General features: G+C 37.6%; 3 protein-coding genes across 3 annotated transcripts; 1 reads left to right on the top strand and 2 right to left on the bottom strand.

Moving 5' to 3' along the window:
* Nucleotides 1-1823: 1823 nt before the first annotated feature.
* Nucleotides 1824-3996, bottom strand: LOC132704677 (venom acid phosphatase Acph-1-like). Its single transcript, XM_060674842.1, has 6 exons — nucleotides 3866-3996; nucleotides 3714-3818; nucleotides 3423-3656; nucleotides 2431-2616; nucleotides 2257-2380; nucleotides 1824-2202 (listed from the first exon to the last, which is right to left on the bottom strand). The coding sequence occupies exons 1-6, from the start codon at nucleotides 3959-3961 to the stop codon at nucleotides 1853-1855; spliced, it is 1095 nt and encodes a 364-aa protein (XP_060530825.1). The 5' UTR covers nucleotides 3962-3996; the 3' UTR covers nucleotides 1824-1852.
* Nucleotides 3997-5574: 1578 nt separating this feature from the next.
* LOC132704675 (venom acid phosphatase Acph-1-like) lies at nucleotides 5575-7431 on the top strand. Its single transcript, XM_060674841.1, has 7 exons — nucleotides 5575-5695; nucleotides 5766-5870; nucleotides 5921-6154; nucleotides 6204-6389; nucleotides 6441-6564; nucleotides 6620-6831; nucleotides 6890-7431. The coding sequence occupies exons 1-7, from the start codon at nucleotides 5591-5593 to the stop codon at nucleotides 7025-7027; spliced, it is 1104 nt and encodes a 367-aa protein (XP_060530824.1). The 5' UTR covers nucleotides 5575-5590; the 3' UTR covers nucleotides 7028-7431.
* A 1056-nt stretch (nucleotides 7432-8487) lies between these two features.
* LOC132704968 (venom acid phosphatase Acph-1-like) lies at nucleotides 8488-10888 on the bottom strand. Its single transcript, XM_060675332.1, has 7 exons — nucleotides 9989-10888; nucleotides 9797-9901; nucleotides 9513-9746; nucleotides 9281-9463; nucleotides 9100-9223; nucleotides 8838-9049; nucleotides 8488-8779 (listed from the first exon to the last, which is right to left on the bottom strand). The coding sequence occupies exons 1-7, from the start codon at nucleotides 10091-10093 to the stop codon at nucleotides 8642-8644; spliced, it is 1101 nt and encodes a 366-aa protein (XP_060531315.1). The 5' UTR covers nucleotides 10094-10888; the 3' UTR covers nucleotides 8488-8641.
* Nucleotides 10889-13156: the final 2268 nt, after the last annotated feature.

The raw sequence follows: 13156 nt of genomic DNA, 5'->3' as shown, positions 1-13156 counted from the left end.
ATAATAATAATAATAATAATAATTGCCAAGGAATGGAAAGTAGCGAAAGTTATATTAATACAAAAACGATGAAAATTCGGAAATCCAAGTGCCTTCAGGCCACTTTGTTTGCTTAGAACACTTAGTAAAGCATATGAAGAAATTGCGGAAAAAGGAGGAATAGCGAAACGCCAATATGGGTTTGCAACGGGACGATCGACAATACATGCAATACAAGATATCAAGGACACTAGACGTTCGCAACGCTTTTAACTCTGCTAATTAGAATTTAATACTGCAAAAACTAAGGAAAAGTATATCATTGCGGAATATCTCAAGGACCTATATATACAGTTAGCAAAGCGGGAAATATTTGAAATTAAATTCGGAGTTCCGCAGGGATCCGTACTAGGACCGACACTTTGGAATATCTCGTACAATGACGTTTTTAAAATTAAAGTACAGGGACGAGAAAAGATAGTTGGTTTTGCATATGATATAGCACTACTGGCATCGGCAGAAGAAAAGAACATTCTTATATACAATACCAATGAAAACTTGCAAAAGATAAATAAGTGGATGAATGCAAACAAGCTGAAGCTAGCGCCAGAAAAAACTGAAGCTCTGATTATCATACAGAAAAGAAAAGGCGAGGGCATGAAATTTTAAATACAAGGGCTAGATATAACATCAAAGGAGAGTATCAAATACCTGGGAGTCTTTTTCGATAAGCATGGAAATTTTGGGGAATATGTGAGGAGGGTTACTGCAAAGGCTGAGGACAGACTTGGTAAATTAGCACGACTTATGCCAAATATAGGGGGTCCCTCTAGTGGGAAAAGAAGGGCACTGTGTGGTGGTGGTCCTATTCAGTCCTATTGTATGGAGCACCTACATGTGCAGAAGCTCTAGAAGTAAAAAGGAACTACATACTCATGGAAAGAACCCGACGTAGGGCCCTAATACGAGTGACTGAGGCACGGACTCCACTTGGACGGGTGCGCATCCCCGTCGGGGTCTTCCCATTATGTGGGACAGTCAGCACGCTACCACTGGTGTTTGGCTGATGTAAGATCCCCAGCGTTACCCCTCGGAAAAAAAAATGTGAACGCTTATTGTTAAAGACTTTTCGACTGCTGAAACTAAGTGGTCAAAATTAAAAAAAAATTATATTGATTTATAAAAGAAGAAGACGGGTAAGAAACACTTTTTATTAATTGCTGCTTTTTATGTTTGTTAAGAAAATTCGCTATTGTAAAATGTTTATTTATGATTACGAACCTGGTCTCGAAACTTGAATTATATATAAAGATTTTAGGGGACTTATTTCATTTTTTTGTAGTAAAATGATCCTGAATATAAAACATTTCTCTGAAACATATCACACCAGCGACGTCGTATACCACAAAAAAGCTAATACAAGAGTATTTCATTTTTTGTGCTCTTTTTTTATCCACGCAATATTCAGGAAACACAGCATAGTGATGTTCATGTGTTGTGGTTAGTAAATTTTTATCTAATATTGTCAGTCAGTCCCACTCACTTCTGATTTTACTATTTAGAGTAATTCGTAAAAATTCTATTTTCTAAATAGTTGAAACTTGTAAAATTACCAATCACTAATCCTGAAAAAAGTATGTTTTTTTAATTTATGGTGAAGGAGGTTTTCTTAAAATTAACGCTCAGTAAAATTTTCTAAGCCGGTAACTAATGTATCTCGTTAGGATTATAGATGTGTTTTTGTTGTGACAAAAATTCTCTTCTTCAGTACTAACTGTACGTTATTATAATATTAATGTTTGATTGTATTTGAATATAAAAATCCGAAAAATTTTAAAATCGGTTTATTAATTAATCAAGCAGTGAAATGCATCTACGCCGTTTGGCAATCGTCATCGGAAGGAATGATTTCCGCGAAAAGTTCCTCGAACTCCTCCAGCTTGCAGAACGATCCGCATCCAGGAATGGTCAACAATTTTGGGTTACTGTATCTCCAATTTTGATAGTAGATCTTAAACCCGTATTGGCCGCTAATTTTGTGCAGTTCAACAAGCACGTGGGACCCGTAGGATGGGATGTCGTCCTGGTAAACTCCCAAAGTGGTCAGTATGTTAGCGACGTTCCTTTCGTGGCCGGAGTAGACGAACATCTTCCTCGAAGACGGTGTCAACGTACCGTCGATTTTCCTTTTTGAGTCCTCTAGGATTTTCCTCAACATAAACCCTAAACAGGCGTACAAATAATGGATGCATGGTTAAAATTTAATTCCGGTATTACCTCCGGCAATCTTCTTCAATTCGGTGGTGTTGGTTTGCAGGTAGTAAACGTTCTTGGAAATTTTTTCCATTTCATCCGGATACACTTGCTTGGTCCACTCCTCCAACGGGTAACCGTATTCTAGCTACAGGTTCGTATGGGTGTAAAGTTGGTAGGCATAAGTGGTTGCGTTACCTGAGTGGTGAGCGCAAAGTACAAATTAAAGATGCCGTCAGGCCCCGTTATGTTCAACCCGGTGTAGGTGCTCACGTACGAGTAGGTGGGTTCGAATTGGGATAACAGCTCTTGGACTTTGTCGGAAGCCAGAAGTTCTTCGTACAGTTTTTCGTAGTTGCTACAAGTCCACGTGGATCCCAGTTCCTGTTGAAACCGTTACGGCACATCAAAATTGTATATATTGGTTCCACTATTCGAAAACTGGAACCGTACCACAACTATACTTATTTTTATCCATTTCCATACAAACAGAACTTCATTAGATAGGAATAAAAATAAAAAGTGTTCTACTAAAACTGAATATTTTACCTACAATATAAGCTAGCTAACACTTTTTGGCAAATTAAGCTTTGGACCTAAGCTTGCAGCAAATGATGGCTAGTTTGATATGCGAGGTCAACTTTTATTTTTAAATGTTTGTTTTTGTATAAAAAGCGCCATAATGTTATAGAAACACAACATTCTAATACAAATACCGCCCCAAGTTAGGATCATGTTCATCAGCTTGAAATAAGAAAAATTGTTCATATATACATGGGTTCAAAAACGCTTTGTTTCCTAGATGTCAAAGATGTTTTTTGTTTTATAATTAGCTTTACTAATTTTAAAAATAATTAGCTTAGGTTTTGGATACTTGTTACATATCAAAGACACAATATTTAGAGTAACCAATGGTATACTTGTTATACATCAAAAACAATTTTTGTTTATAAATTTGTTCTGTTCTGGATCCAGACTGGTAGCTAATTTTGAATGGTTAAAAACTCGCGTCCAGGACTCCAGTCTAATGTTTTGTTGCAGGTTAGGAAGGTTCCATGCCGAAAATGCTTTCAAAATTTAGAATGAATGGACACTTAATGGTTAGGGATTTTAACAGTGAAAAGACCAATTGAAACTGAATTTCTTCAATTTGCTTGCAATATACTATATCTTTTTACTAAAAGACTTGCCTTGTCTGCGGCGAAATAATTGTAGGGAATGGGTTGCCAGTTCAGCCACGGCAGCCACACTTGGTCATCTCGAGGCGGAAACAAGCCGGACAACATCAGGTTCGCAGACATTTTGGTTCGGTTGTAGTCGGTGGAACGTGCGTCCAGGATGTTGACGCTGTAGACATCACCCAAGAAGTCATTGTACCGTTGCCTCAGAGTGGTACCTATGCGATACTCGGTACGTTTGCCCTCCTAAAAACCAATTATTTCGGAAATTCGCACCAAGGCTGGCATACCAAAGCTGGTTACGTTGGTCAATTGTCCCCAACCCATTGGCGCGTAGAACAATTCGTTGTTGTAAGGATTTTTGTCGTATCCGCCATTCGTTGGTGTTCGATTACCATGTCTGAAAATCTGGAGAGACGAGCTATTCCCTAAATGGGTGAAATGAAGTGACTCACCGTGTGGACCAATACGAGGGTGCCATCGTACGTCGATCCAACACTTCCGTCAGACAATGAGGACAAGATGGCCGCAGCTAGTACTATAGCTCTCATGACACCGAATGCCTGATTAGGCGGTGGTCGGCTCGCTTTTTATATCATTATGTTCGCGGATTTGGCATTAAGGTTCCATAAACCGGGGATTTGGATTAATCCAAAATGATCTGTATTATCGATGGAGACACGCGCCTATCGAGCACTTGATAAAAATATCGATGCCGCTCGGGTTGTAAATTAATATAGTTTTTTGAAAAATCGGAGTCCTTCGCTTGAGATGCTCCGGGGTTAAAAATAACTCTAAAAACAGATTGGCCACTTATTTTTTTAGAACGCGATTTCAATGTTATATTTTACTTTTACGTTAAAAGCGACGTCATGTAGATAAAATTTAACAAGTCGCAAAGGGCATTTCTTACAGTTTTTTGTACGTAGTTTTCCTTTATTGCAGCAATGTATCATTAACAGTTTACAAGACAAATACAATACAGGGAGGGTTAAAAAATATTAAATGTGGACTTGGGCAGACTTAATTCAGATAATTCTGTCCAATGTTAGTTATTAAGAAAGTTTTTCTTTCGAATAAAAAATATGGTTTTCTAATTACTTTACATATATTTACATTTATATTTTCAACATTTAAAATTAATGCTATGGACTGTAAAAGAAGAAGAAATAAGCAATTAAAGAATTTTTTTATATGCATAGTAACCTTAAATTGATGTTTATAAATTTGCAGAGCTTTATCACATTTTTTAATATTTAGAGTAAGAGCTTTACAGTGTAAGAGAGGTTTTTAAAAAAGTGTCCGGCTAAATTATAATGTAAATAGAACATTAAAAAACAATAAACAGATATCTGAAACGGTTTAACAGATCAAATTTAGACCACAAATAGCACAATTTAGCGCCCAAAACTTTTTTTAACCAGTTTCTTTAATTTTTTGCTCAAAAATGATACTTATAAATGAAAAACTACTGTTTTTGGAGCTGTTTGAAGAAGAAAAAACAACTAGAAAGTAAAAATAGTGTTGATATTTATAACTTTTATGACGGAATCAAATATTTTATTCGAGAGTCTTAAACTGCTTTAGAAATAATAATTAAAAAAAAACAATGTTTTGGGACCTCCGGTCGATACACGTTTATTAACCAAACTAACGCTAATTTTTTAATATTTTATTTATCTTAGAAATTAGGGAACACCCTTTTTACAAAGGGTCTTCAAGAATGAAGCCAGCACAATAACATCACCACGGTTACATGCTATGCTTATAGTCGAAATTTTTGAAGCGAATAGTCGAATTTACCACGAAATAATTGTTTCGACTCCAATTTTTCCATCTCTTAACTAGCCGTAAAATGCCGCCGGTAAAAATGCCTCTCGTTTAATTTGTTAGTTGCTATCTAAATAAATTCTTTGCACGCAAAGAGAAATTATCGCCAATTTGAATAAATATATTTTTTCCATACAATTGCCCCGGAAATTCGGCCCCTTTTCAAAAGGGTACTCTAAAAAACATCAACGAAGAAAACAATCTACGACGCGCGCGCGCCAATAACCAATGATTTTGATAACCGCGGATTACTCTAAATCTCTCGATTTATTGGTCCCTAAAATCTTAAATCGGCAAACAAAGGTATAAAAACGATCCAATTGCGACGAGCAAGTCAGGTATCCGAAGTCATGAGGGCGATAACGCTTGCTGCGGCCATTTTGGCCATCATGTCCGACAGTCTCGCCAACGCGAGAAGTGTCGAGTACGATGGTACCCTCGTAATGGTTCATACGGTGAGCTAGCTACCATTATACCAAACGACTACGTCTACCCCAGAGGTAAAATATACCTGTTTTTAATCAGCTTTTCAGGCACGGCGATCGCACCCCTGACGACGGCGGATACGAAAGTAATCCTTATAACGACGAACAGTTCTACGAACCGTTGGGCTGGGGACAACTGACCAACGTAAACACACCTTTACTCTAACTTCACTCTTTTACTCATAGTCATTTTAGGAAGGCAAAAGGAGAGAATACCGCATCGGTACCACCTTGCGGCAGAGGTACAACGACTTCCTTGGCGATGTCTACGACGTGACTCTGTTGGATGCACGAACCACCAACGTAAACAGAACGAAAATGTCAGTGGAGCTGATGTTGGCCGGTCTGTTTCCCCCTAAAGACGACCAAATCTGGTTACCCTGGCTTCAATGGCAACCGATCCCATACAATTATTTAACGTTGGACAGGGTAAACTCGTTCTGGTCTTGGATCGCCGACCGTTAATTTATTGCTTTAGGAACTCCAATCTGTTTGGTTATGTCGTAATTATGAAACACTCCGCAAAGAGTTGTTGGCCAGCGATGAGATACAAAAACTTTTTACTCCCTATCAGTCCATCTTTTCGTACGTCAGCAATTATACCGGGCTAAATGTGACTACACCAAATGACATTTTTGGTTTATACTGGGTACTAAAAACACAGGTGATATTTTTTTTCCCACCATGAATGTGTTAATATTAAACAATTTCACAGCAAGAATATGGTTACCCGTTAGAAGATTGGACCAAAGAAGTTTTCCCGGAAGCTTTTGAGACGATTGTCAAAGACGTATACTATTTAGCAACCAACACTACCGCTCTCAGAAAAATTGCCGGAGGTAAAACCGTATACCACCAAACAACACTAGAATAAATTCAAGCGTATGCATATAGGATTTTTGCTGAGAAAAATATTGGAGGACTCTAGAGGGAAAATCGATGGAACGTTGATTCCCCCGTCGAGGAAGTTATTCATCTATTCCGCCCACGAGATGAACGTCGCTACTTTCCTTGGCACTTTAGGAATCTACCCGGGCGACATCCCCGAATACGGCTCTCACGTGCTAGTAGAGCTGCACAAAATTAACGGCCAGTTTGGCTTTAAGGTGAGCACTTGTGACGCTGTTATACTTTACGGTCACAACATTGCGTTTGTCTCATTAGTTCTACTACCAAAACTGGCAGCAAAGCGATCCCCAGTTGATGATCATCCCTGGCTGCGAATCCTTTTGTAAGATGGAACTGTTCGAGGAACTTGTCGCGGAACTGGTTCCTTCCGACGATGACTGTGAAACTGCTTAGTTATTGATAATAATAAATGAATCTGTTCGAGTTGGCAATATTTTATTGCAATTAACAATTAAGAATTGAAGTTTCTGAAAAGGCTTAAATTACCAAAATAATAATTGACATTGAACCAGTCAACAGATGTCAAAACCTTGCGTCGGAGAAGCCGGAAATTGGAATAATACATATTCAAGTTTTCAAAGTTTTCTTACTTCAGAGACTAGTAACCTGCGAGTTCTATACTGCTATGCATGACTTTAATTAAAAACTTATTCTCTTAATCGTATGGAAGCACTTAAGAAGGTGTGTTTTCATTTAGCCCTATCTCAAAAGGAAATCCTTATTCCATAAAAAAAATGAATCCAGAAGAAAAGAACTGATTCCGTAACATCGACACCATTTCCATTAGCGGCTAGCAACGGCATGTGTCTCCGTTGTTAAGGGTGGAACAAGAAGTCGAGAAGAAACATTCAACAAACAACAAACTTCTCCAAACACTCGTTCGTTAATCAAACTTGTTAAGTTATAAAACAGTTTCATTTTTCTGCCATTACTGGTTTAGCAAAAAAAAAATACCCATGGAACTCCAAACACAAAAAAGGCAAAAAAGAAATATCTATGTATACAATGTATCTATGTATGGGTTTAATAAAGTGTTTTTTTGGTTTGTGTTTTGGATTTAAATTAAAATTTTGCCTAGGCAATTCTGTCATCTACGCACTCACCTCCAGTGGAGTGCTTATCGCAGTGATCTCAGTAAACCCCACTATGTCGCTGACATGGTAATTAGCCTTTTAATAGACCTTTTAGTAAGCATTTTATGTAAGTAAGTAACTGAGTAGCCTTGGGGAAGTTAGAACTGTAGAACTTTTAATTGAATTTGAATCATTGCATATTTAGGCATCATATATTACTAATAATAATCAATATCGGAGTAATCAGAACGTGACGCGACGTCTTTTTTATGATAGCTTTTATGACGTTTGTCAAACTCGCTGCATAATAGATTATTTTCAACTTGAAGTAATAAAGAGAATAGAATAGAAGCATACTTAACTTAATAACTAAAAATAATAACATATATCACAGTAACATATGTTACAACTTACAACTAATATCAATAATCCAAGAATGTATCACAGTAGTACAAGCACACAACATAGGTACACAAGAGGCACAAAAGCTAAAAAAGATGTTATAGAATCCATTTTGAGACAGGTGTAATGTTAAATGAAATTCATATTTTATTATTATAAATTATGGTAGCTGCTCCGTTGTGGCGACTGTGTATGCCTGATATCAAAATCATCATAAAGGACCATATAAACTATGGGACATATAAATGGAGCCACTACAAGTATATTTGAGTTGGAATTTTGCATAAAGATGCATTTTTTGTGAAACATATTCCACACGGAGCTGCCATATAAGTTTTTGATCGATCTGGAATTCTGGGAATTTTATACATTTATTTGCAATATCATTAGTAAGCGTTTTAGTTTTCCGTGTTACTTTTACCGCACGACAGACTTTTTTTTGCTGCAATTTACTGTTAGTGGTAGTCTCAGGAAAATTGAAACAGAAATTTTAAAAAAGTTTCGTTTATTCCATATCTATTTTTTGACCAAACTACGCAGTCTCACAGTCCTCATCGGAAGGAATCAGTTCCGCGATGAGTTCCTCGAAAAGTTCCATCTTGCAAAAGGATTCGCAGCCAGGGATGATCATCAACTGGGGATCGCTTTGTTGCCAGTTTTGGTAGTAGAACTAAAGAGACATACCCAATGTTGTTTCCGCGGAGTACAACAGCGTCACCAGTGCTCACCTTAAAGCCAAACTGGCCGTTAATTTTGTGCAGCTCTACTAGCACGTGAGAGCCGTATTCGGGGATGTCGCCCGGGTAGATTCCTAAAGTGCCAAGGAAAGTAGCGACGTTCATCTCGTGGGCGGAATAGATGAATAACTTCCTCGAAGGCGGAGTCAACGTTCCGTCTATTTTCCTTCGAGAGTCTTCCAGTATTTTCCTCAGCAAAAATCCTATACGTTTGTAGTTTACTCTAGTGTTGTTTCACGATAAGCGGTTTTACCTCCTGAAATTTTTTTGAGGGCTGTAGTGTTGCTTCTCAAATAGTATACGTCTTTGGCAATCTTCTCAAAAACTTCCGGGTAGACCTCCTTGGTCCAGTCCTCTAATGGGTACCCATATTCTTGCTGTGAAGTAATTGAACATTTAAATTATCACGTTCGTGATTCAAATAGGATTATTACTTGTGTTCTCAACGACCAGTATAAACCGAAAATGTCATCGGGTTTGGTCACATTAAGCCCGGTATAATTGCTGATATAGGAAAAGATGGATTGATAAGGCGTGAACAGTTCCTGGATCTCATCGCTTGCTAATAACTCGTTGTAGATTGCATTATAGTTGCTGCAGGTCCAAGAGAAGAGTTCCTGCAAAATAACATTAGCTGGCGATAATACAACACCAGAACGAACTTACTTTGTCGAAAGTTAAATAATTGTAAGGGATAGGTTGCCATAGCAGCCAGGGTAACCAGATTTGGTCGTCTTTGGGCGGAAACAGACCGGCCAACATCAACTCTACAGACATTTTCGTTCTGTTGTAGTTGGTAGATCGCGCATCCAACAGATCGACGTCGTAGACGTCCCCGAGAAAGTCGTTGTACCGTTGCCGCAAGGTAGTACCGATACGGTATTCCCGCCGTCTGCCTTCCTAGAATGACTATGAGCAAGAGCGTAGCATTAAAGTTTTGGAATCATTACGTTGGTCAATTGTCCCCAGCCCAACGGTTCGTAGAACTGTTCGTCGTTATAAGGGTTACTTTCGTATCCGCCGTCGTCAGGGGTCCGATCGCCGTGCCTGAAAAGCTGATCAAAAATAGGATTAGTGAATTTGGTTTCAGCTCTGCAGCAGACGTCGACGTACGTTATATTGGTAGTTGGTCATAAACTCACCGTATGAACCATTACGAGGGTACCATCATATTCAACACTTCTCGCTTCGGCGAGACTGTCGCACAAGATGCTCAAAATGGTCGTAGCAAGTATGATCACCCCCATAACGCCGGATACTTGACTCGCTCATGGCAATTGGACCGCTTTTATATGCTTGTTTGCCGATTTTAGGGTTTAGAGCCCAATAAATCGGCGGATTTGGATTAATCCGTTGTTATCGAAGTCATCCAATTTCGGGCACGCGCCTCGCACGTTTTTTCATTCCTAGCGGGAACCGCATTTTTGGGTCAATCGTATGGAGTACGAATAATTATTCAAATTGGTGATAATTTTGTGAGGTGCTCGAATTTGAATTTCAGTACCTTTTAAGATTTAAAGTTTATTTCGCTGGCATAAATAAATGATAAAATAAAAAAGTAAATATGTTAAAATACTGGACCCACGTCTTGGACTCAATAGATAAGAGATTTGTACAAAAATGCCAATAGTGCTGTTCAAAATTAATTTATGGGGTACGAGGTAGTCGAGTAACTCTTATAATATTACCGATATCATTGAATTTGTCCTATTTTTCGAGCCGCGGAAAAAAAGAAATAAATTATTGCTGTATCGCTTCTATTCTGTTCAAGTTCAAGAGAAGAAACATATTTTAATTTGAAACGGGAACGAATTTTGCGATTGGTCTCATAAAGGAACCACTTGAAGATAGCAGACGCAATACTCGAGTTTTTTCATCATACCCAGACATGACTTTTACAATCCTGGCTAAAGGCAGTTGAATAGGCGAAGTATCTTCATTCCTAACTAGGATTAAATCATCGATATTGAGTGGATTCCTTTCTTTAAACCACCTGAGTCGGTTTTGTATTCGATGAGATATTCTCTGCTTCACGGCTTCCAGAAAAAATATTGGGCCTGGGTAAAATGATAGTTAATTCACATTTATTCACAATTCACAACTGCAATCATGATATGGCTAATGGGGGATAATTTGATATTTTGTCTCATTTTGGGATAAGAAATCTAAAATTGGTTGTTACCCAATTGCCTTTTTTTTCTGAAAAAGAAGTAGCGTTCTCTTAGATCATTATTCGATCCAGTAAAATTGGTGGGAGTGTCGCTAAATATAATTAAGGATCTGGAGATAAACCTCTTTAACGTAATCCGAAAGACACCAATACGTAGTCTATATAACAGCAATATAATAATTGAAGGGTGGAGGAGAAAGGAACTCGAAAGGAACTCTTATTACATCTGATAAAATAAGTGAATTTGTCCTGTTTAAAATATACCTACGGTGTTTTTAGTGTACATTAAAATAAAATAATTTTACTGCACTCTTCTTCAATTTAAATCGACTTTATTCAGAATATGTTTAATTTAGCTTTATTCAGAATATGTTTAATTTAGCTTGACCAATACGACTGTGAAGTATAAATATTAAGGCTCAACCAGATTCTATAGTTCTGTTGTTGTCCTTCAAATGGTTTTATTTAATAGTATCAGACGGTAAACTGAACACTGCTAAATTCCACACTTCACATCACCCTCAAAAAAACTATGTAACTACACTCCATATATTATTAATTCTTTATTATACTATTAATAATTATATATTATTAATTATTTCATCCAAGTATTTTAGCACAATTTGTCCTAGCGCATTCGCCACTCAAACAATGCACATATTGTTCGACACATCTTTTTGGTTATTGGCTTTTATTTTAATCATTTTTTATTTATTAATCCACACACGAAGTATACATTAGGAAAGATTATGAATGGACTATAATGAGATAAGTACGCTGAGGCTAAGTACTTTTTTACTTGACTTAACTATCTTCAATATCTAAATTATTTATCATCGATTCTGCCTATTCCCTCGATATGTAGTCCTGTGAAAACTTGAGTGTTAGCGTAACTCTCTGGTAGGCACATTCCGACTAACTAAAGCCGACAATTTTGGACAATCGAACACACCATTTGCTAGCTTGAAACATAGAAGAGCTGCAGCATGGCGACTATACGTTAACATTGACCACATTGGAATTGGAATCCCTTCATTTCAAGTTTGACTTTGTGCTATCATAACCAGAATTTATGGCACGTCTATTTTTCGGAAAACTGAAATCTGTGATAACAGATTTGCAACCGAACTACAACAAACTGCTGAATGATCTATATGAATGGGCTTCTCATAGGCTAAGATACATTTACCAAATTTTGGGTTTGCGAGCTAATCTTAAGAAGGAAATAGAAGGTCTCATATCTGACTAACGACATTTATATACTTTGTTGCCGTTCCTTTAGTTTTGAAAATTGCGCTCTCAAATAAAAAAGACCACAAACCCATTAACTTGGGCGGGTAAATATATCACCCACTTATAATAAATTTGCGACGTTTTAAAGTGAAAATGTTCCTAATCTGCGAAATAATAAACACGTTTCACTCTGCTATCTTTCGCGTACGTCGTCTATCCATCAAGACAAATGGAAAACACTTCTATTTTCAAGGTTTATTTTTGCGTCCATGGCAAAATTTCGCGACCGGCGAAAGTACAATCGAAAAAAAAAATATTAACGCGATATTAACTTTATTAAGTCGTAAATTTTATTTGTCGCGGTTGCATCATTTCTCCAAATTCGATGACACTCACGAAAGCTGCATGTGATACCTCTACAGGTGTATCGTGATAACCGATAACATAATTGGTCAATAATAATTATTATTGCCGCTCAAAAAGTTTCGGTATAAAAAAGCTAGTGTTTCTCTCGAGTTCCCCAAAAATTAGTAATAACATAACGTATTATTAAATTTTAGTAATTCGTTTATGTCATACATTAATTTTAAATAATCGACCATTTTTTTTTAGAATTTCCGAAACGGATGCTATTAAATTATGGAAAGCATTGGTATGAGCAAATACGATTGAGTTCTCCTTCAGCCCTCAGCCTCGTCTACTCTGTAGCAGAGTACTGCGCGCCCGTATGGATCAACAGCAGCCACACCAAACTAGTGGATGTACAACTAAACAACTCAATGCGCACCCTTTCGGGCACCATAAAATCAACACCGTTGTACTGGCTACCCGCCCTAAGCCATATCGAGCCACCGGACCTTCGCCGCTCCCGTGCCCTGCTCCGAGAATGCAACAAAATAATAAGCAA

This window comes from Cylas formicarius, unplaced genomic scaffold (genome assembly GCF_029955315.1).
Source record: "Cylas formicarius isolate icCylForm1 unplaced genomic scaffold, icCylForm1.1 PGA_scaffold_7__23_contigs__length_41026272, whole genome shotgun sequence".
In the NCBI taxonomy this organism is placed as follows: Eukaryota; Metazoa; Arthropoda; class Insecta; order Coleoptera; family Brentidae; genus Cylas; species Cylas formicarius.
Note: the sequence above shows the minus strand (reverse complement) of the source record. Positions and strands in the feature narration are given on the sequence as shown.